This window comes from Desarmillaria tabescens (genome assembly GCF_030435595.1).
Source record: "Desarmillaria tabescens strain CCBAS 213 chromosome Unknown EV420scaffold_103, whole genome shotgun sequence".
NCBI classification, from domain to species: Eukaryota; Fungi; Basidiomycota; class Agaricomycetes; order Agaricales; family Physalacriaceae; genus Desarmillaria; species Desarmillaria tabescens.
Window position 1 is genome coordinate 79,521 of NW_026848402.1, and position 20,011 is coordinate 99,531.

The window sequence follows — 20,011 nt, forward strand, 5'->3', positions numbered from 1 at the left end:
GCCCCTTCTTGACCCGTCGACATTTCCGACTCGAAAGCGCAAGCCATCCTCCCTGTGTAAGGACACGCCTAGCATGCTGATACTCCCGCAGTGGATTATGGGTGGAGGAGTAAAGCTGCGTGTGGCGGCTATGTATGGTCGGCGAGGTAAGCTCCCGCCAGCCCGACCTCTTCCAAATCAACCGACGCTCCACCAACCGCTCCAGACAGTCTGTGCAAAGGCGTCCAAATTCAAGTAAGAGGCTATGGCCAGTTAGTGCGCGCCGTCTTCTTTGCATTCTTGTCGATGTGCTGGACGTGTGCATCCCTGTTTCATTAAGAGGGTAGAGGTGTCAGGAAATAAGTATGGTACGTTGGTGCCTTTGAGACAAGGGCAGGCTTCAAACTCATATGTTGAGAAGAGCGAATGGGCTGGTGAATGAGTTGTACTCGTCACTGAAATACATGGGAACGAATATTTTTGCAATTAGAGATGGCTGGGATGTTGATGGCCCACGTGTGTGAGAGCTTCCGCATGCTACAAGTCGGAAGCGAAGATCCCGGGAAAATTCAAGTGAGGAGTCGAAGAAGTCAGAGCAGAGTCGAATCTATTTCCACGCTGGATGAGAAGCTCATCGAAAGCCTCACGAGAGAGAACCTTCCAACTCATTGCAGATAGGAATAAAATTCAGTAGGGGGTGTACAAAAACATGTTCGTTGGTCTCGGACATCCAGCTGGGGAATCGAACCCCACGAAGCAGCGACACCATCCGTTGTGCTAGATTCGGATGGTTTAGAGTCCTCCCTAGGCATACAGAGTTGTCTCTCGAGGTATAACAAGAGGAACGAACGAGCGCGCAGCACTGGGAGTAGTGAGCGTGTTGATTTTTACCCAGAGTCAAGTTTCAACGGCTCGACTCGAAGAAAGTCGAAAGTGATAGCGTAAGCACAACCCTCGTAGCCCACGCCTGGAAAAGGGTTACTTGCTGTGTTCCTCCGTCCATGCGTATGGAAGCGAAAAGATTCATTGTGGAGTGTGATGGTGCATAATAGTGGCGTCAATATATGCTGAGAGCAGACACTCAGTACAACGTGGAGGTGGACGAGGATATATTCACAGTCAAATTCCATAGCTATTGCCTGCAGCGTAGGATCTCGTTCTCCACCGAGTGCTCGATGTATTCCTGCTGTCGCTTGTCAACACGATATGGCCGATTTCTAAGCCTCTTCTCCATATCCGCAAGCCTGACCTCGATCGCAAATACACCTCTGATAATGGCCAGTTTGTGCGATTCGTTCTCTTTGCAGGGACGAGCCTGATACGAAATTCCTTCCTGTCCTGTCGATGTGCGCCATCAAGAGGACGTACACGGCTCTATCGGGTACGGACATCAAGAAATGACCGTAGAAGTGCGGTACGTTGATACGATAGGCTTCGACCTCGTGCGCCACAGGAGAGCGAATAGGTCAGAGAACGAGGGACTAGTTCAAATACTTTTGCGATGGGTGTGACTTGTGACTTGAGATCTAGAGACGGCGAGGACACGAACAGCCCGTACGTGTGCGAGCTTCCGTATGCGAGATGAGAGTGGTAGGTGCATCTTCAGCGCTCGACGTCGTATGGAACGAAGGACAAGTACCGTGGGAATAAATCCAGCCTTGCCTCTTACCCCTACCGCGTCATACTCAGCTTGCCAGTATCGCGTCGAAACGATGCTGCAACACAAAATATATGCTAAAATATGTACAGGTTAGTCGCTGTCGTTGTCAAAAACCCCGCTAGCAATCTCCAAGTCCCTCTTACGCGCCGCTTCCATCAACTCAGCCATAGCCTCAGCCGCAGTCTTCGTCGACTTCCGGAGTACCACCTTTTTCAGTTGTATCCCATTGATCGTGATCCTCCAGTTATCTAGCAGGGTGATCCACTTGAGTTCCTCAGTCTTGACGCTTGCGCCTTTGATTAGCCACTCTTTCGCGATAGCCCTGTCTCTGTCGCTTTCTTCCAAGTCGCCGGTATCGGGCATACCCTCTGGAATATACTAGAGTGGGAGTCTATCAATTTTATAGTACGGCTTTGGCGGCACGTGCCTTGAAGCTCGACACTAACATCATCCCAGGCCCATCGTCCTTTCAGTAGATGTACGCAGCCAAGACGTCCTTGTCCTGATTGCAAAGCCAATAGTTGATGGCGAATTCGAGCAGAGTGTCGTCGTAGTTCATGGGATTGGGTATTTCAAGCGCTTCCATTACTTTGTAGACTGTGGGGAAGGACATGTAGTAGCCGCCGATCCTGAAAGGCATACTGGCGGAGGAGAGAGAAGGGGCAAAGGGCAGTCTGAAGAACTTGATGAGACGATATGCACGGTGATTGGCGGTGACGGAGCTGGAAAGGGGTGCCGGTACGAGTCAGTACATTTTGGAACGATGCCAGTTAGTTGTGGAGGTGGGGCGGGCGAGCGATGTTTAGTATCGGTGGTGGTGGTGGTGGTGGTGGTGTCCCAATAAGGAACGGTGGTACCGTGGGAACAATTCCGGCCTTGTCTCTCACCTCCACCGCGTCGTACCAGGATCGCGTCGACGAAACAATGCTGGAACACGGAGCATCTACAAAACACCAGTATTCTCAGGAGGATTCGCGTACTGGTCGAGGAGGATCTTGTTTTGGCTGAGCGCTGAGCGCTGAGTACCAAGGCGTCCGCCGTCCTGGGTGAGTGTGGCGCGTTGTTTGTCATTCTGCGCTGTTTAACTGAAGTAGTCTCATCTTCTTGTCCATAGGCTGCACTGTAATCCGCATTACCAATCCGAGCCCCTTTGCTGCCTCGATGCAACTATCAGCGTACTCGTTTACCGCATACCCTGTCGACTAATGTCAATATATCCGTCACCGTCAAACTCAAAGCAGGAAGCATCATATATAAGCGTTAGAGAGGAAGGAGTCGCTGGTCGTTCTACCGAGTCTGGGTCTGAGTCCGAGTCATCCCGACTCATAAAGGCAGGGAAAAAATTAAGTCACGTCAACTCGGTGGATTCGGATACGAGGATTCGAACCTCGAGCTGCCCCGCAGATGATAACCGTTACACCTATCCGATCCATACTGAAGGAGTCTTCCTTCTGATGAGTTTATCACCACAAACGCGAGCGACTAATACTGCTCAAGTGAAAACCCCTTCAAGAGCGCCTGCCTTGTCTCCCACCACCCCTCAACCAAGAAGGGATTCGCGTCACTAGGAGGAAAGAAGCGGAGGGTTGGTCGTACCCTTTGGAATCAGAGATCGAACGAGCTGTTGGGTATATGGGACCTGGCGCCGGTAACACCACTACCGCACTGGGTCAGTATCAACTTCAAGACACCTTCAATTACTTAGTCAGGGTCAATGTCCAGCTCCCTCTGACGAACGCACTTCTCGCGAAATTTCTCTTCTTTCATTGATAAAGATGCCTGGAGCTACAATTTGTCCTTCATCTAACTCAATGTCGCGCCTGTCCGCGGTGACGGTTCTGGGTCACATACCAGTTTCAGAGCACCCCTTTTCGCTAGTCCAGGCATGTACTTGGTTAAAATATCGACCACCTCCGCATGACGAGCGGGGTCATCAAGCAGTCCTTGGTGTCTTATATCAATGCACATGACCTTCACCTTGTAGTTTGGCAAGGAAAGCTCTTTGTCGAGGTGGGCCCATGCATCCAGCGCTTCATCGTCGATAATCCATACATCCAGCAATAATGAGGTCGTAACGTCCAGTTGCTCCAAGCAATAGCACTTGGAACGCAGAAGACCGTCAATCCACCATCGTAAGATCGAACTCGACTGCAAGGCCGGATCTTGATGGGAAGGACCGGTGACGGCGAATGAAAGTCTGTGAATGGTGGAGGGAATATGGAGGATGAATGACGGGGGTGCTTGCATGACGAAGCGGCACCTTGCGTCCTGGATGTGAGTCAACGATGAAATCACGTCGCGTAGAAGAACAGCATTATAGTCTGTCATAGTGTCGTGTCCTATCATGGTGAATACGATGGTTGTGAGAATACGCAAATTGAATGGAGACGAAGGGGATAGAAGGATAGCACGAATCGCGTTTCGTGCAAGATCTGCGCAGCGAATGGTCAGAGATCGAAGAGCAATAGGTTTGTCGGGAGATGCTATGTCTGCCGGTGCCTGAAGTTCTTCTGCGACATTTTCGACGCGGAGCAAGCCGGCGATACAAAGATCAATAGGCACGCGAGTGGCGCAGCGGCGAAGAAAAGAGAAGAAGGAAGGAGCCGATGGGATGACGACGGTGTTGAGGATTATTCTGGTGAGAGGATAGGAGCTGAGGATGTCGAGTACCTCCTGGGGCAGACGGTCCCAATGAACGTTAACGAAATAGATGGTGTCAATGTTAGTGGTGAGCCGCAGGATGGATGGGATCAGTGGGCTTTGGATCACAGGTATGTTGAGGGTCTGGAAGGAGACAGACCGGGCTGCTGCTGGGATAATAGGAGATGCGAGGCATATATCATGGTAGTGCTTTATCTTCTTGGGTTTGGTCATTACGAGGTCTCTAAACATATGCAATCGAGTGCGAGGAAGGAATGCCTGTGAGACCAAAGAGCAAGATGAAAGATTTTTGGTTGCTTCTACAGGTGAAGCGGATGTATCCTTCACGATGTCGATGATAGCGTCGACGAGCTCTTGTGGGAGTTTCGAATCCGAATTGGGCGACATCTATACACTGGCTCGAAAGGTTAGCTGAGGTCATGGATTCATGGTGTGAAATTTTACAGAACCAATGTTATGTTCAATGGTTGAACGTTGAACGTTGAACGTAAACAGAACTATGATGACAGTTGCTGGATGGGAGACGCGGGGCACCCGGACAGACCTCTGATGCCTTCTTCATCGGGTATGCTGGCCCGACCTCCTCCAAATTGACCGTCACTCCACGTACGTCGTCCTGGGCCCAACCGCACTGGGAAGTCCTGTTTCTCGTAAAACTCCATGCTGCATTGACGGTCACGGGGATGCGCCCAGTCCAGATGTGTGCAAGCTTCCGCGGAGACGCTCGTCGAGGACAGGGCAAAGGGTGGTCTGAGGAACTTGATGAGACGATGCGCGCCATCCTAGTATCGAGGGTCCTTGTTTTCGGTGATTGGCAGTGATGGAGCTGGAAAGAGGTGCCAGTACGATGCTCGATGGTCCGTCGGTTCATTTTGGAACGATGCCTGTTAGTTGTGGAGGTGGGGCGAGCGAGCGATGTTAGGGTTCGGTAGTATCGGTGCTATCGTGGGAACAATTCCGGCCTTGTCTGCCACCTCCACCGCGTCGTACCAGGATCACGTCAAAACCATGCTGGAACTCGGAGCGCCTACAAAACTCTGGTATTCTCAGCTGGCATAGGAAGGATCCATGTGCTGGTCAAGGAGGATCCCGTTTTGGCTGACTTTTGGGTGTACCAAGTCGTCCGGGGTGAGTCGTGTCGCGCTGTTTGTCATTCTGCGGCTCCATCTGATTTGTCTTCGTGCCCATAGTCTATATCATACTCACTTCCTTATCTGTAATCCGCATTCCCAACCCAAGTCTGGCGCTCTTGCTGCCTCGATACTCGTTCACCACATACCCTGTAGACTAATGTCAATATATCGGCCACCGTCAAACTCAAAGCAGGAAGCATCATATATGAGCGTTAGAGAGGAAGGATTCGCTGGATGTTCTACCGAGTCCGAGTCCGAGTAACGCGTGTCATCCCGACTCGTAAAGGCAGGGAAAAAATTATCTCACGCGACTCGGTGGATTTGGATACGAGGATTCGAACCCCCAGCTCTCCCACAGATGATAGCCGTTACACCTATCCGAGCCATAGTGAAGGAGGCTTCCTTTTGATGAGTTTATCACCACGAACGCGAGCGACCTCTGCTCTCTCAACCTCGACCTCTGCCTCAGGCCGCTCAAGTGAAAACCCCTTCAAGAGCGCCGGCCTTGTCCCCACCACCACCACCACCACCACATCTACTGCAGAACTCCATTGTCCAAACCTCGGCACTTCTGGGGAGGGATTCGCGTCACTCTGGGGAAAAGAAGCGGAGGATTGGTCGTACCCAGCTCTAGAATCAGAAAACGAAAACGAACGAGCTGTTGGCTGGTTCTATACCATCCCTCTAGTACATATAATCAAGTTGGGTGCTCACAATCCAGACAACCAGCGTGTTGTCAAGGATAGGCTAAGGGAGGACCTTTAGAAGCGGAATCGACAGTTGCGTCAGCACGTGATAAGGACACGCGACCATGTGCCAGTCTGACTTTGAAATCGCGAACTTGAACTGGAACCGTGTCCACGGTCACCACGCCACTTATTGTGTCAAGATATCAGCTATACAGGCTAGAGAACGCTGCAAAGGATAAGATACTGCCCTATCTAGGTGATTCTCTTTCTATAAACGTTGTCGGCGTCTCCGCGTCAGCATTTGCTTTATACACTTTGATGATTTCTTATTGCTCACGTATTTTTCTCCCATGTAGGCGTTACCAACGACTCAGTCTTCAGTTGAATCCATCACTATCAATACCAGTCGCGTTACTCCTCCGAACCGTCCCCGGCACCCTGCATACAGCATGAACCACACTCCCGTCGTCAAAAAGGCCCAAGGGCGTAGCGAATTCTCTGCCGAGTCACCGGAAATCCAGAAAAGACACAGGGAAATTGCTGCCGAAACACGCGGTCATTTTATCGACGGTCCCTCAGTGAAGGCGTTCCTGAAACAGTATATGCCCTGGAATGACACTACTCCCAAAAACTACAAGCAAAAACAACCAAGCAAGTCCAAAAAGGGGTTACTTATTTCCATGGCAGGCCTGAGCGAATCTGACATGTACGGGAGATATGTACGTCGTTCTACTTGTGAGTTGGTATAATTCTATCCACTGACCGCCTCGAATCTCAGATTAAGGCTCTTCATAACTGGCCCTCGTCGCTGAATACAGAGAAATCAGATTACTTGTCAATTCACATCCGGCTTGGGAAGTTTCGTGACCCAGACACAAACTGCGGTAATCTCGCAGTCGATATTGGAGTGTACGACGCCGACAACATGCCAGAGGGTCGCGCCATGATCACTCGCTCATGGAAACGCAAACAGAGCTGAAGGCCCACGATAACTATGTGGACGCTTCGCTCGATTCATACGCTGGGACCGATCTGGAGCTATCGTCAGCAAGCGGTTCGACTACACTGAGGAAACGACCACGCTCTTCAACTTCTACAAGCGCTTCGCACAGTTATCACCGAACCAACGGGGTAAAGAGCACCACCATCTCTTCCATCGTAGACGACGATCCCGACGCCATAATTGCTCGGGAAAAACCCAGCCTATACGATACGGATGTGATGCCGGGGGCTAAACCGAAAAGAGAGATTAAAGTCGAGGACCAGAAACTGTTCCGTATGGATCTGGCCCTTGAAGGTGAAGCTCGTCGATTTGTGGTGTGTGCACCGAAGTTTGATGATGGCGCATTCTCACCATTCGGACGATCCACGCGCCGAGCTTTGGCTATCGATTTGGATAGTCCTGATCTCCGAAAGCCTCATGGAGGGCTGCTGTTCATGAAGGACTATTGGCGTGAAGACTCTTCTCGGACTGCCAAAGAATCTGATATCTATCATCTTCTTGCCCAGCACAAAGTTCCCTATGTAGCTGAAATGGAGACTGGCGGCGACGTCCCGGACATGGTCACGATCACACAAGATCACGTTCGGAAACTGTCGACTTCACCATCCGGTAACGAGATCTACCGTCTCCCTAGTCTGCAGGGCCACCGAATTTTCTTGAAGACCACTGGAAGAGATCTCACAGCCTTCTTCAACGCCAAGGACTTGGTGATCTGTATCGCGGATGCTATGGAAGGTACGCCGTACTCCACCTTTGTTGATTCCTTGTCTGATGGGTTTTTTTTGTGGAGCAGCTCACCAAGCAGCTTTCGACAGAGTGTGTATTTACTACCGCGATATCAGTGTTGGCAACATTATGATCAGCCCAAACAACAGAGGGTCTCTCATCGACTGGGATCACTGCGTCATCCTTACTGAAAGAACAGGCAACCAACGTGTAGGCAAAACCGTAAGCTTTCTATGCAATTTTCTCAACCTCCTTCGTTTATATATCATCATTTAGGGCACATGGCAGTTTCTGTCTGCGCAGCTCCTGGCTTCCTCCGGCAACATACACACACACTTGTAGACGATAGGGAATCCTGCCTCTGGGTTCTCCTATATGTAGCTCTCCGGCATATCCGCCATGGGCTTTCCCCAGTTGCTCTATACGACATAATGACGCCGATGTTCGAACACAACCGTGGCGTGGACAAGTTCGCGCTGTTAACCTCTTCTTCTTTGATGTCTTCCTTCACCCCCCAAGGTCTTAACCAGTTGTTGCGGGCGTTGGTCAACGTTTTTGTTGTCCGATACCAAGACAAACCTACCGCAGAGCAACCTCGAAAATACGAAGCCTGGAAGGTATCACATCCGGAGGATGCTCCAGACCTTCCAGCCGGCCAGTATATCGCGAAACAAATGCAACTTGACAGTCCTACTTGGCTTTGCGACACTTTGTGTGAGCCTACCGAACAAATGAAGGAGCCTCAACAGGGGATCTTTGACTGGTGCTACAGCGAGGATGAGTTATTTGGAAGCTCCAAAAGGCGTACGTCGGCGATGGAACGTCTTGAGACGAAGAGGCAGAAAGGTCTGGGTGCTGAGTCGCTTAGTATCCACCATGAAGTAGTGGATGATGCGGAAGTGACCCGTAAGAAGAATGCACGGTAAATTTGAACCAGGATGGACTGGAGACGTGTGGCGTTTAAGATAGTCATTAATGATACACGTAGTTACACGTCTACTAATTTACAATGATCGACGTCTGCTTGATAGTCTTTCCCAACTGATTTGGTGTAGGCTCCCAGATAATCCGAATTTCTACTTCATTCAGCTGAACTGTGTGATGTGGCGAGCAGTTCCCTTTTCCTGTCCGGGCCTTCGATTTTTGTTTTGTTTTAAGACGATGAGTATGCCAAGTCAAGCTGTCAGCCGCTTGGTACCGATAACTCTTGAACGGCAGAGTCAAAGTTCGGAATTGAAAGGCGAGAGGATGGCCGGCTTGCCGGCTGCCTCGGTGATCAGTAGCTGTTCTCACGCCCCTGATCTCGATCTTGCTCCCCACACGATCGTACCAGACGCGTCTTCAGTGGATGCTTGCGCAATGGCGAGACAACATTGATTCTTCAAGTTCCTAAGCCTATTTTCAAGTACAATAGCGCATTTGGTTAACCGAGTTTGCGTATGTTGATGCTTCTTCGTCTCCGTCTTCTCATTACTCACAGATTACTCAATAATGTCGCGTCTTGACAGTTTTTTTTTTTCTTTTTTTTCTGAGGATTACTGGTAATTCTCTCCGCTTCTTCGTCAACCATCTTCATTGTCACTTACGCGAATGGACAAATCCATCGTGGGTACAATCCCGCGAGTCGATATGACTTTTCATACTACCATTTTTGCCTAGAAATCGGCCAAGGATGGATCATTTGAAGCAATGATGGCGCTGGCCTTGCAAGCTGGCAGAAATCGAAGAGCCCATCAAGCTTTTTTCCGTGTCGTGGAAGAAAACCTCAGGTTCAACACACCAACTATCCAGGCCTTGAAGCGAGGAAGCTTCCCACTAGTCCCCTCACTCGATCCCAAAGATGTAGTCAATCGGAGTTGCACTTCGATGCTCGCACTAGCCACAGGCATTCGTGACGGTCTCCTCCTCCAGCCTGCATGTTTGGCGGAGTCCACTTCCTCCATGTTCGCCCTTATGCCCGCCATATCGTTCTGGTTGAGTCTCTTCTGCGAGCGCATCATTACACCATCCCGAACACCCGACTTCAAGTTCATGGACTTCCACCACGCCGTCGTATTCATCCTAGCCTGGACCACAAATCAAAAAAAGCTTACGTTGGAACCGAAAATCTTCACAGATTATCTCCCCTTCCTTTGGTTTAACCCTCCCCCTGGCTGTGCGAAGTACAATCTCGACGATGCCCGATCAGTATTCACTGCTGTATATCATGCGGTCCTCGCATGCGAATCAACACCTTGGAGAGGCATTCTCGTTGACCGGATGGAGGAAAACAGTACACTCACCGCTAAACTCGTTGTCCAATTCATTGTGGACGGATTCGCTCATCTCCCAGAGGAACCAGATGCGACGCTTCTCTCCCAAACTTTTTTGACCGTCGCAGCTTCCACCCTTCAGCTCTCTGTCCAATCTCTACCCATCCACACCGCTCTACTGAGAAACAATAGTATCCAATGGATGGCTCTTGTTTTGCGATACGTTACCCGGCGCACCCGATTCACCTATGTGGCACTGCGCGTAGCTACGGATTGCGTGTCCAGGTGTCTGCGTTACATCCTCAGAGTCATGCAGGATGGGCATTCGTACATCTATCAGTTCCTGGGCTACGACATCCTCCCCTGTCTCCTCAAGGCGTTCCGCAACATGCATGCTCATCCCGAGCTCATCGACCAGGAGTTTAAAGGACTCAAGACCCTCTTGGAGGATCATGCTGTGGAGATCCTACACTTGGTTATATCTCATTTTGCCTACGCCTCGATTCTGAAGCGGACCAGAAAGGCCATCTCCAAAATACGGCGACTGCATGTTGACGGATTCCTCGAATCCAAAGACCTAGGTTTGAAGAGGGTTTGCGAAGAGTGGACCCAATTTGTAAACATTGCTTTTTACCGATCTGATATGACGAGATCTATATCTGATTCGTCTTGCGGTAACGGACAGGTACGCAGCCCCGTGTTGATAATACTGTCATTAATCCTCTTATATAGTGTCCTGGAACGTTTGTCGAAAAGTTTACGGTTTGTTCTGGATGCCAGTTCACGCGGTATTGCTCGCGGACATGCCAAAAGGATGACTGGTCTCGGACATCCACTGGGCACCGCTCTCTCTGCAACGAGATTAAAGAGATCAGAACCAGTTCGTCATATTGTTTTTGAGCTTCTGCATTTCCTCACGGGTCCCCTAGATGCTGATCCCTTGCCTATGTCTTTCAGCGATCGGAGAGCCATTGCGACCCTCAACAGTCATTATGTGGAGTATCACGAAGAAGTGCCTTCAGAGCGGGAAGAGCTGTTGGACGAGTATACCGCAGAGAATGGAGAGCCTGATCCTTTGTGGCCTTTGGTTTTGGTACTGGATTACCGTGCTATCAATGTCGAACCTTACCTCTATCTCGAGTCTTCGGAACAATGTGTTGAAGATTGGGAGATCGTAGTTGCGGCGCGAAGAGGGGCTGGAACCATCGTAGGTTGGATAATCCCAGACGGGCAGCGTATAGTGACAAAGGTGGAATTGGTTCCTGTTATGGATCTGCCGAAATCCGGATATGCTAGCACGAGGCAAGGAGCGGTGATCGAAGTGAGGTAAGATTAATTAGGAATGATGTACGTCGTTAGAGAATATATTGGATTCCGGCGAGGGTTCGTGAGGAGACCTGAGTGGTCCGGTTTGCGAAATAAAGGAAATCAGCAAGCGCGAAGCAATTACTGAGGGAAGTAGCCGGTAAGCGCGGAGCAATTACCGATATAGAAGGCCTGTAAGCGCGAAGCTATTACGGGCCGTGGGTGAAGGCAAGCGCTAAGCGTAACCTTCGGGTTGGTATTGGAAAGCGCTAGGCGTATCCAATGGGTTGTTCAGCAAGCGCTAGGCGTAACTGAGGGTTCACGCAGTGTGAGGGTACTGGAAGTAGTAGATTGATCAAGTCTCCCTAATACAATGTTATCTACAAGTTTATATACTAAGGAAAGGTTCGAGTCATTATTATTCTACAATGTTCTATTTCTATAATATTCTAGTATCAGTACGAAGAATAGAGAAAGTGACAGAAAGTACGAGCGAGTCAGTATTAAGACCGAGAAGGCCGAGTTCGGGCATGTGTTGACTCATGCACCGAATCAGTGGATACCCAATATCCATAACAGTTCCTTCATAAGATTTAATCTCGAGGTTGTTCATACGCACAATACAGTGGTGGATGCATTCACATTGGCATCCAATTTGAATCGATGAGATGGAAATTGTCAAGCCATCGTCATCACAGAGATCCATGTTAAGCATAACACCATCCAGATGCGGAGAGTACGAAGCACTACCAAGAAGGACTATCATACAGCCCAGAGCCCTAATATAATTGACCTCAATGGAGCGTCAGGGAAGGTGAAATAGAATGCCTTGCTCCTCGACCGATTATCCTACGACTTTGGGGAGACAAAATATGATATAGCGAGTACTTGATCGAGTCGTTGAGATCTTGCAATACAGATAGATCACAACCCCAATGCAGAGTTGGAGGGTCACTGGCCGTTACGTGATAGTACTTAGAATGAAGTTAGTTTTTGAGAACTGGGACGTACTTCTGAGAGTAAATCCAACTGTCTTTTATAACTGCACGCGCCAGAAATGCCATTACACGCACTTAAGTGATGCTTACAGCAGATATCAGTTGAGAACGTGTTTGGTACGATGTTCTCCTAACTTCAAATCCACAGCGAAAGGTACCACATACGAATCGCATTGGAGGTATACAATACTATACAGATATAATGCTACAATTGTCCATTGTCACTTCAGAAGCCTCGTCGGACTTAGTAGCTGTAGTGGGCGTTCCAGCAAGAAGTATCATAATACTTGTGGTCATCCTTGCGGTCCTTGTCATCTTTCTTTCCGTCCTTGCCGAAGTCCTTGCTGCCACCATCATTCTTGCGGTCGTCCTTGCGGTCCTTGTCATCATCACAGTCATCCTCCCAAGTCAAGATGTCGATGATCTCCTCGAAGAGCTCGCAAATGAACTTCTCCTCGTTCTCCTCTTTCGAATAGGCTAGGAAAAAGACATCAGACACGCCCGAAATGAAAGGAATTATAATCAGACGTACCCTGGCAAGAGTTGCACTTGTCGTCCTTCTCGCAAAGGTTCTTGCAGTCTGAACAGTAAACGTGAGTGAAAATAATAAAATTTTGCAATGAGATTATACGTACCAATCTCGTAGGAGTCCTTCTTGACATCCTTGTGGTCGTAGGGGGTGTACTTGCCCTTGTTCCATCCCCTGAAGTCCTTCTTGTGCTCAAACACAGGCTCCCAGGTGCAGCCCTTGCGCTTGTGGTCCTTGTCGTCTTTGTCTTTGCCGAAGTCCTTGCTGCCGCCATCATTCTTGCGGTCGTCCTTGTCGTCATCCTTCCTGCCAAAGTCCTTGCTGCCACCATCATTCTTGCGGTCGTCCTTGCGGTCGTCTTTCTTGTCATCGTCCTTCTTGCCCCAGTCCTTGCTGCCACCATCATTGTGACCATAGTCCTTGCCGTAGTTCCTGCCACTGCCACCGTCGTTGTAGCCGTTGTAACCGACACTGTCATCCCTGGCCTGAACGGAGGCAGAGAGGGCGGGGACCGCGAGAGCGGCGAGAGGGATAAGAGCAGCGATTGAGAGACGCATCGTGATGAATGAGCTGAAGTAGATAGACGAGGTTGAGTTGTCTGGAGAATGCTGGCGATTTTGGAGACCTTTTATATCTTTTCGATTACCAGAAATTCCCTGCGACCTAAGTCGTTGTCTTGACCAACAAGTGAATCTCAAGATCGTCATATTGAAACAGTACCGAGCACAAGATGGTGGATATTTCTCAGCCAAGAGTAATCTTCGTCAAGACCTGCCAAGCTACAAGGGAATCTTCGAGTGCGGTAACCAAATACGGTCCAGGCGGGAACGTCGGTCTCAGAGGGAACCGGGAAATCGCGAGAGAGGCCGCCCTTAGCCTCATCAGAACTGAGAGAGTCGATAGTCAAAAAGAAGAACATTTCAGATATGCCAAGGACGTCGAGTGGATTCATCCTAGAAACTCCTCACGTAGATTGATTTTCCAGACGATTTTTCGAAGTCCAATAAGGTGTGGATCCTCCTCGATGACCCGCGGCCGCTGTGGCTGGCCTCCGCAGCCTGAGTTACGTCGATACCAAAGCGAAACATGTCAGATGAAGTCCCTCAGTATTCCAGATATTGAACCATTGAGTGATGTAATTTTTGGCCGTTAATGATTTTCTGGGTATCAGGTAGCCATATCGTATGGAAACTTCGTCATGCGAAGAAGGAAAGGCTCTGGCTAAGGACACACGGGTGAAACGCCCGCACCCGAGCGGTTGCGGCAACTTTGTGCCGATGGGACGGCTGCAATCGGCAGCGGATTGCCGGATTTCATTCCGAGGCTGCCATTTCCGATCTCCGTACTCTCAACACTCAGCAGCTTGGACGTGGATGTTCTTCGTACTTATCCACACAGCCTTAGTTTTGTCTTCGAGTCGTATCTTGAAATGTTCTATGCTTAACTCTCAGAATCTCCTTCTTGACTGTCCTTGTCGTACTTAAAAATTGAACTGATCAGTGATGTCTTGCACCAGCAAAATTTATGGCAACCTCATTTCTCCCGCTACATCTTAGACCGACGTTCCCGCCTGGACCGTATTTGGTTACCGCACTCGAAGATTCCCTTGTAGCTTGGCAGGTCTTGACGAAGATTACTCTTGGCTGAGAAATATCCACCATCTTGTGCTCGGTACTGTTTCAATATGACGATCTTGAGATTCACTTGTTGGTCAAGACAACGACTTAGGTCGCAGGGAATTTCTGGTAATCGAAAAGATATAAAAGGTCTCCAAAATCGCCAGCATTCTCCAGACAACTCAACCTCGTCTATCTACTTCAGCTCATTCATCACGATGCGTCTCTCAATCGCTGCTCTTATCCCTCTCGCCGCTCTCGCGGTCCCCGCCCTCTCTGCCTCCGTTCAGGCCAGGGATGACAGTGTCGGTTACAACGGCTACAACGACGGTGGCAGTGGCAGGAACTACGGCAAGGACTATGGTCACAATGATGGTGGCAGCAAGGACTGGGGCAAGAAGGACGATGACAAGAAAGACGACCGCAAGGACGACCGCAAGAATGATGGTGGCAGCAAGGACTTTGGCAGGAAGGATGACGACAAGGACGACCGCAAGAATGATGGCGGCAGCAAGGACTTCGGCAAAGACAAAGACGACAAGGACCACAAGCGCAAGGGCTGCACCTGGGAGCCTGTGTTTGAGCACAAGAAGGACTTCAGGGGATGGAACAAGGGCAAGTACACCCCCTACGACCACAAGGATGTCAAGAAGGACTCCTACGAGATTGGTACGTATAATCTCATTGCAAAATTTTATTATTTTCACTCACGTTTACTGTTCAGACTGCAAGAACCTTTGCGAGAAGGACGACAAGTGCAACTCTTGCCAGGGTACGTCTGATTATAATTCCTTTCATTTCGGGCGTGTCTGATGTCTTTTTCCTAGCCTATTCGAAAGAGGAGAACGAGGAGAAGTTCATTTGCGAGCTCTTCGAGGAGATCATCGACATCTTGACTTGGGAGGATGACTGTGATGATGACAAGGACCGCAAGGACGACCGCAAGAATGATGGTGGCAGCAAGGACTTCGGCAAGGACGGAAAGAAAGATGACCGCAAGGACGACCGCAAGAATGATGGCGGTAGCAGGGACTTCGGCAAGGACGGAAAGAAAGATGACAAGGACCGCAAGGATGACCACAAGTATTACGATACTTCTTGCTGGAACGCCCACTACAGTTACTAAGTCCGACGAGGCTTCTGAAATGACAATGGACAATTGTAGCATTATATCTGTATAGTATTGTATACCTCCAATGCGATTCGTATGTGGTACCTTTCGCTGTGGATTTGAACTTAGTAGGCTATGTCTCGGCGTTCAAGCGCTCAACGACCTTGTTTCTTTTGGACTGTATCAGCATATCATTCTGAGTTACTCTGCGCGAGCGCTTTCCAGCCTGGTCTTAATACCATCGGACGGAGAAGTGGGAGACAAGTAGAAAGTCAAAGCATCTGTACATTCCAGTTACGAGAATTCGAACCAAAAGTATCCGTTACGCCATATCTGAACAGTATTTATTCTAAGAATACACATTACGTCTATCAATACAATGTCTGTCTACTCCTGCTGTCCGACTACCCACTCTAACCCTTCACGACTCAACAAGCCCCTCCAAGAATCCTCTAATCCACCCGTATCATGCAGTACCATGTATGTCTTTATGACATCCCTACGGCTCCTCCGACAAAGAATCCCCAGCGCTACAGCAAATGCGTTCACTCTTCCCTCAGACCCTACAACCAAAATCTTTCCCGACGTGGTCATCATCAGCTTGAGGAAAACCGAGCGTAACAGAGTCGGTACGCCTCGATCGCTCTCTCCTTCATCTTCGACGCGAATTTTGACCCCAGTCCAATCCTCTACATCCTCAAAAGAGACAAACACGTCTGTTTCTTCCCCCAACGGTTGTATGCTCGCGTGTTGACATTGAGGCTCTCCCTCAACCCTGGGCGAGCGCGCAGAGTGTGTTTTTGCGCTTCCCTTGCTGTTGCTCTCGCTCTCCTCTAGGATAGCCCTCCCTTTCGCCACCCTTCGTCGCGGTAGGTTGCTTACATGCGGTTCGAGGTGGCCCTTAGGCTTTGCGGCGACATTGAAGTCGAGCTTCCGGCGGTGATAAGGTTCTGGGCTGACCAGCGTCGCTGATGACGCGGGTGAGGCGATCATTGTAGTAGATTTGTGGAGTATAGCAATTTTTGTGGTTGTCACTTGTGCTGAGTGTAGAACGCTTGGTGGCACAATGCGATGATAGAGTTGCGTTGAGTTAGTACAGGCCTAGCAGAAAGTCAGCATGTATACAACAGGTACAGAGACCAATACTCACGCAGTCGTTGGTCAGACCTGTCCAGTGGGTAGGCCAATGTTCTAATAGAGAGCCATGAATAGCCTGACGACTGCGTCAGTTGTGCCACAATAAGAACATACAATAATACTCACTATTGTGGGATCTTGGTGCCAACTACAGTCTGCAATGTGGCCCTTAAGTACTGCAAGAGCGCAAATACAATGGACGAAACGCACGGTAAACAAATTCCTCCTTTAGCGCCGCTGACGTTACGTGCAAGCTGTCCAGTGTCAATGCCCAATCCTCAGTCTTCGTGTCCGTCCAAGTATCGTACGTTCGTCAAGTTCTTGTCGCCGGAGAGCCAGGATTGTGTGTCGTAAGTGGTGAAGGGAGAGAAGTAAATGGAGTGAAAACGTGAAATGAAATTATGACGCCCTGATATAGTCAGGGGGAAATCTCCATCCCGCTTCCGCTGCCGACTCGGGTAAAATCGGGCGCCGGGTGGGGCCTTCCCCGCGGGATTTGATGCGGAGAAAAGTTTAATTAGAACACATTGATGCAACTCCTCGTCTCTGGAGTGTCAACTCTTTGACATTCAGTGGGTCAGTAGCGTTCTGATTATGACGTGGAAGCAAAACTTAACTCGAAGACACGAGCACACTATTCGGATACGGGGAATCGAACCCCGAGCTGCCGCGGAAAGACCGGAAAGACATGAAAGGCGGCAATGTTAGCCGTTACACCATATCCGAAACATTCAGTTTTTGAGCAGTACATAGTATTGTTATAAAGGAAACTTTACTCCGCAAAGGCGTACCGAGATTTCAACAATGTTGTTCCTCCCCGATGGAAGTCGTACTTCAGGTATTACGTTGTAGTACGGCATATAGCTGAGAAAGGCATCATGCGTGTTCCTGTAAAATTGGTAAACATCCGACATCCGGCTTGAACCTTTTGAATGAAGGAATGGAAGTAAACCACTTAGTCAAGACACGTTATCAGTCCGAGACTTCGCTGTTAGTAACTTCCAAGTCCTTTATATGTGCTTCGTCCCTATTTCTGTCCTCAAAGCCACCAGGATCAAGCGTGACATACAGAACTTGATACTTGAACAGCAATCTGCCAGCCCTGTGAACTCCCAGTTTGTTCTAATCGCAATACCAGTAGTAGACAAGAAACTCGAGTAGAGAATAGACGTCTCAAAGACGATTGGTACAATGCCGTGGTTGATGAATTTAAAGGTCGGAAGAAAAGTGCGTGCTTCGCTGACCGCAAATACAGCGGATGCAGCGTGGGAGTTTCTTAATTTCCTTGTGCTCTCTTTGAATTTATGCTACTAGACAACCGACCAGCAAGAATCCTTTGTAATGAGATGCCAGCCGCTAGACGGGTTGGACAATGCATTTTGACGATGTCGTGGAAATTGTGATACACATTGGGTCATGAAGACATCTCTTTGCCGGGCTGTATATTAGTCGTATCTGGAGCATGAAGACGACAGAGGTGCGCCTGGAGTAAAACGATGAGAAGCAGTCCGGTCAAGCCACACAAACAAGACTCATGTCGAGTCGTCTCTGCAGCAGCGTTAACGTAACGATGGACCATTTGGATGGAAATAGAGACCGTGGATCACAACTATGCTATAATACTGAGATAGGTATTTTTTGGTAGTGGTAAATGGCGTATACCTAGAGAGGAAGAACGATCTAATAAACTGACGGATAATGGCGTTAAGTTTGAGCATAATCCAGAGTGTCACATTCTTCCTCACCTGTTGACGAAGTCGCGAGAGCAGCAAGCTAGAATATGTTAGTTTACAAAACAACCAGTTCCCCTTTCTCCACAAGATGATAGCCATCTGGGATAGTCCAATACACGAAGATGCCACGTCCTTCTCGTGCCTGAGCTACGATCTCGAGGTTTTTGACACGCCGTTCCGAAGACTCGAGTAGTATTTGAGGGTTAACGTCGAGAGCACGGTAGTCCAGTGCCACAACCAAGGGCCAGAAAGGATTTGGCTCTCCATTCTTTGCAATATACTCTTCTAACAGCGCGTCCCACTCCGAGGGCTCTTGTCTGTAATATTTGACATATTGACTATTGAGGTTCTCGAGGGCTTTCTGATCACTCGAAGACATGGGTAAGGGGGCACCGTCTAAATTCGTTGAGGAACACGAAGGAATCGGAAGGTGAATTGACGTACCACTCCTGAGTTGTTTGATTTCGATGCAGAGGGAACGGTGGGCACCAGAGGTCCAGTCATCCTTTTGACATGTCCGCGAGCAGTACTGTGTAGAGCGGCAGCCGGAACAAGCCATGAACATTCCGGCCGACGCTCCAGGACACTATGACGGGAGGTTAAAGTAACTAGCATCATCAACATGGGACTACACACCTCGCTGTTACCGCAGAATAAATCAGGAATAGTAGACCAGATATTGTTTCTGTACGAAGCGATGGTTACGAACTGTGACCATGTTTCGTACACGTCCTTCAAGCTCAGGTCTTTAGGGTCGAGGAATCCATCGGCGTGCTGTCGTTGAATTTTGGAGATAGCCTTTTTGGACCGCTTCAGAATCGAAGCGTAGGAAAAATGGCATATGACATTGTTTAGAATGTTCACGATATGGACCGCTATGGTGGTCTTGAGTTCTTTGTACCGCTGATCGGCGAGTTCGGGGTAAGTATGCAGGTTTCTGAGCGCCTTGAACATATAGAGAAGGATGTTGTAGCCCAGGAGTTGATGGATGTACGAATGTCCGTCCTGCATGATTCTGGTAATGTAAAGCAAACACATGTACATACACTCCATGAATACGCGCAGTGTCGCATTGGTGAATTGTGCGCGGCGAGTGAAGAATCGGAAAACAAGGCAGATCCGTTGAGCAATGTTGTGTTTCAGCAGAGCGGTCTGGATGGATAGGCATTGAGAGGGAGTTCGAGGGAAAAGGTTACGACAACCAAAAAAGATTCGCAGAGAATTGCAGCGTCAGGTTCCTCCGGGACTTGGGCGAACTCCTCCAGAATGCGCTGGATGATGAGGGTGGCGGTGAGTGTACTGTTTTCCTCCAATCGGCGGATGAAATTGTCTTTCCACGGTGGTGGTGCGCCGAGACCTGCATGGAATACAGCAGCAAAGACTGACCGGGAATCATCGAGATTGTACTTGGTACAGCCAGAGGGAGGGTTAAGCCAAAGATACGGAAGGTGCTCTGTGAAGAGTTTTGGTTCTATCGTG

General features: G+C 49.3%; 7 protein-coding genes and 1 non-coding gene across 8 annotated transcripts; 3 read left to right on the forward strand and 5 right to left on the reverse strand.

Moving 5' to 3' along the window:
- Nucleotides 1-3,206: 3,206 nt before the first annotated feature.
- On the reverse strand, nucleotides 3,207-4,688 carry EV420DRAFT_1586998 (uncharacterized protein). Its single transcript, XM_060474828.1, is given in 3 exon segments — nucleotides 3,207-3,235; nucleotides 3,247-3,442; nucleotides 3,491-4,688. 2 exon segments carry the CDS (start codon nucleotides 4,529-4,531, stop codon nucleotides 3,425-3,427), a joined length of 1,059 nt encoding a protein of 352 aa, XP_060322745.1. The 5' UTR covers nucleotides 4,532-4,688; the 3' UTR covers nucleotides 3,207-3,235; nucleotides 3,247-3,424.
- A 1,953-nt stretch (nucleotides 4,689-6,641) lies between these two features.
- EV420DRAFT_155261 (uncharacterized protein) lies at nucleotides 6,642-8,510 on the forward strand. Its single transcript, XM_060473510.1, has 4 exons — nucleotides 6,642-6,841; nucleotides 6,901-7,860; nucleotides 7,919-8,073; nucleotides 8,128-8,510. Exons 2-4 carry the CDS (start codon nucleotides 7,080-7,082, stop codon nucleotides 8,191-8,193), a joined length of 1,002 nt encoding a protein of 333 aa, XP_060322746.1. The 5' UTR covers nucleotides 6,642-6,841; nucleotides 6,901-7,079; the 3' UTR covers nucleotides 8,194-8,510.
- A 658-nt stretch (nucleotides 8,511-9,168) lies between these two features.
- Nucleotides 9,169-11,464, forward strand: EV420DRAFT_1587006 (uncharacterized protein). The gene is made up of 5 exons (XM_060474829.1): nucleotides 9,169-9,288; nucleotides 9,360-9,456; nucleotides 9,511-10,788; nucleotides 10,836-10,983; nucleotides 11,033-11,464. The coding sequence occupies exons 2-5, from the start codon at nucleotides 9,442-9,444 to the stop codon at nucleotides 11,431-11,433; spliced, it is 1,842 nt and encodes a 613-aa protein (XP_060322747.1). The 5' UTR covers nucleotides 9,169-9,288; nucleotides 9,360-9,441; the 3' UTR covers nucleotides 11,434-11,464.
- Nucleotides 11,465-12,650: 1,186 nt separating this feature from the next.
- On the reverse strand, nucleotides 12,651-13,943 carry EV420DRAFT_1753339 (uncharacterized protein; the record flags this gene model as incomplete). Its single annotated transcript, XM_060480449.1, has 3 exons — nucleotides 13,042-13,943; nucleotides 12,939-12,986; nucleotides 12,651-12,883 (listed from the first exon to the last, which is right to left on the reverse strand). The coding sequence occupies exons 1-3, from the start codon at nucleotides 13,640-13,642 to the stop codon at nucleotides 12,651-12,653; spliced, it is 882 nt and encodes a 293-aa protein (XP_060322748.1). The 5' UTR covers nucleotides 13,643-13,943.
- Nucleotides 13,944-14,296: 353 nt separating this feature from the next.
- On the forward strand, nucleotides 14,297-15,677 carry EV420DRAFT_1769853 (uncharacterized protein; the record flags this gene model as incomplete). Its single annotated transcript, XM_060481049.1, has 3 exons — nucleotides 14,297-15,220; nucleotides 15,276-15,323; nucleotides 15,379-15,677. Exons 1-3 carry the CDS (start codon nucleotides 14,620-14,622, stop codon nucleotides 15,675-15,677), a joined length of 948 nt encoding a protein of 315 aa, XP_060322749.1. The 5' UTR covers nucleotides 14,297-14,619.
- A 355-nt stretch (nucleotides 15,678-16,032) lies between these two features.
- Nucleotides 16,033-16,849, reverse strand: EV420DRAFT_155304 (uncharacterized protein). The gene is made up of 2 exons (XM_060473538.1): nucleotides 16,813-16,849; nucleotides 16,033-16,763 (listed from the first exon to the last, which is right to left on the reverse strand). Exon 2 carries the CDS (start codon nucleotides 16,653-16,655, stop codon nucleotides 16,050-16,052), a length of 606 nt encoding a protein of 201 aa, XP_060322750.1. The 5' UTR covers nucleotides 16,656-16,763; nucleotides 16,813-16,849; the 3' UTR covers nucleotides 16,033-16,049.
- A 587-nt stretch (nucleotides 16,850-17,436) lies between these two features.
- EV420DRAFT_t288 lies at nucleotides 17,437-17,525 on the reverse strand. Its single transcript has one exon. It is a non-coding gene; the product is annotated as a tRNA-Glu (tRNA).
- A 779-nt stretch (nucleotides 17,526-18,304) lies between these two features.
- EV420DRAFT_155319 (uncharacterized protein) lies at nucleotides 18,305-19,691 on the reverse strand. The gene is made up of 4 exons (XM_060473542.1): nucleotides 19,169-19,691; nucleotides 18,977-19,118; nucleotides 18,545-18,928; nucleotides 18,305-18,487 (listed from the first exon to the last, which is right to left on the reverse strand). The coding sequence occupies exons 1-3, from the start codon at nucleotides 19,583-19,585 to the stop codon at nucleotides 18,588-18,590; spliced, it is 900 nt and encodes a 299-aa protein (XP_060322751.1). The 5' UTR covers nucleotides 19,586-19,691; the 3' UTR covers nucleotides 18,305-18,487; nucleotides 18,545-18,587.
- Nucleotides 19,692-20,011: the final 320 nt, after the last annotated feature.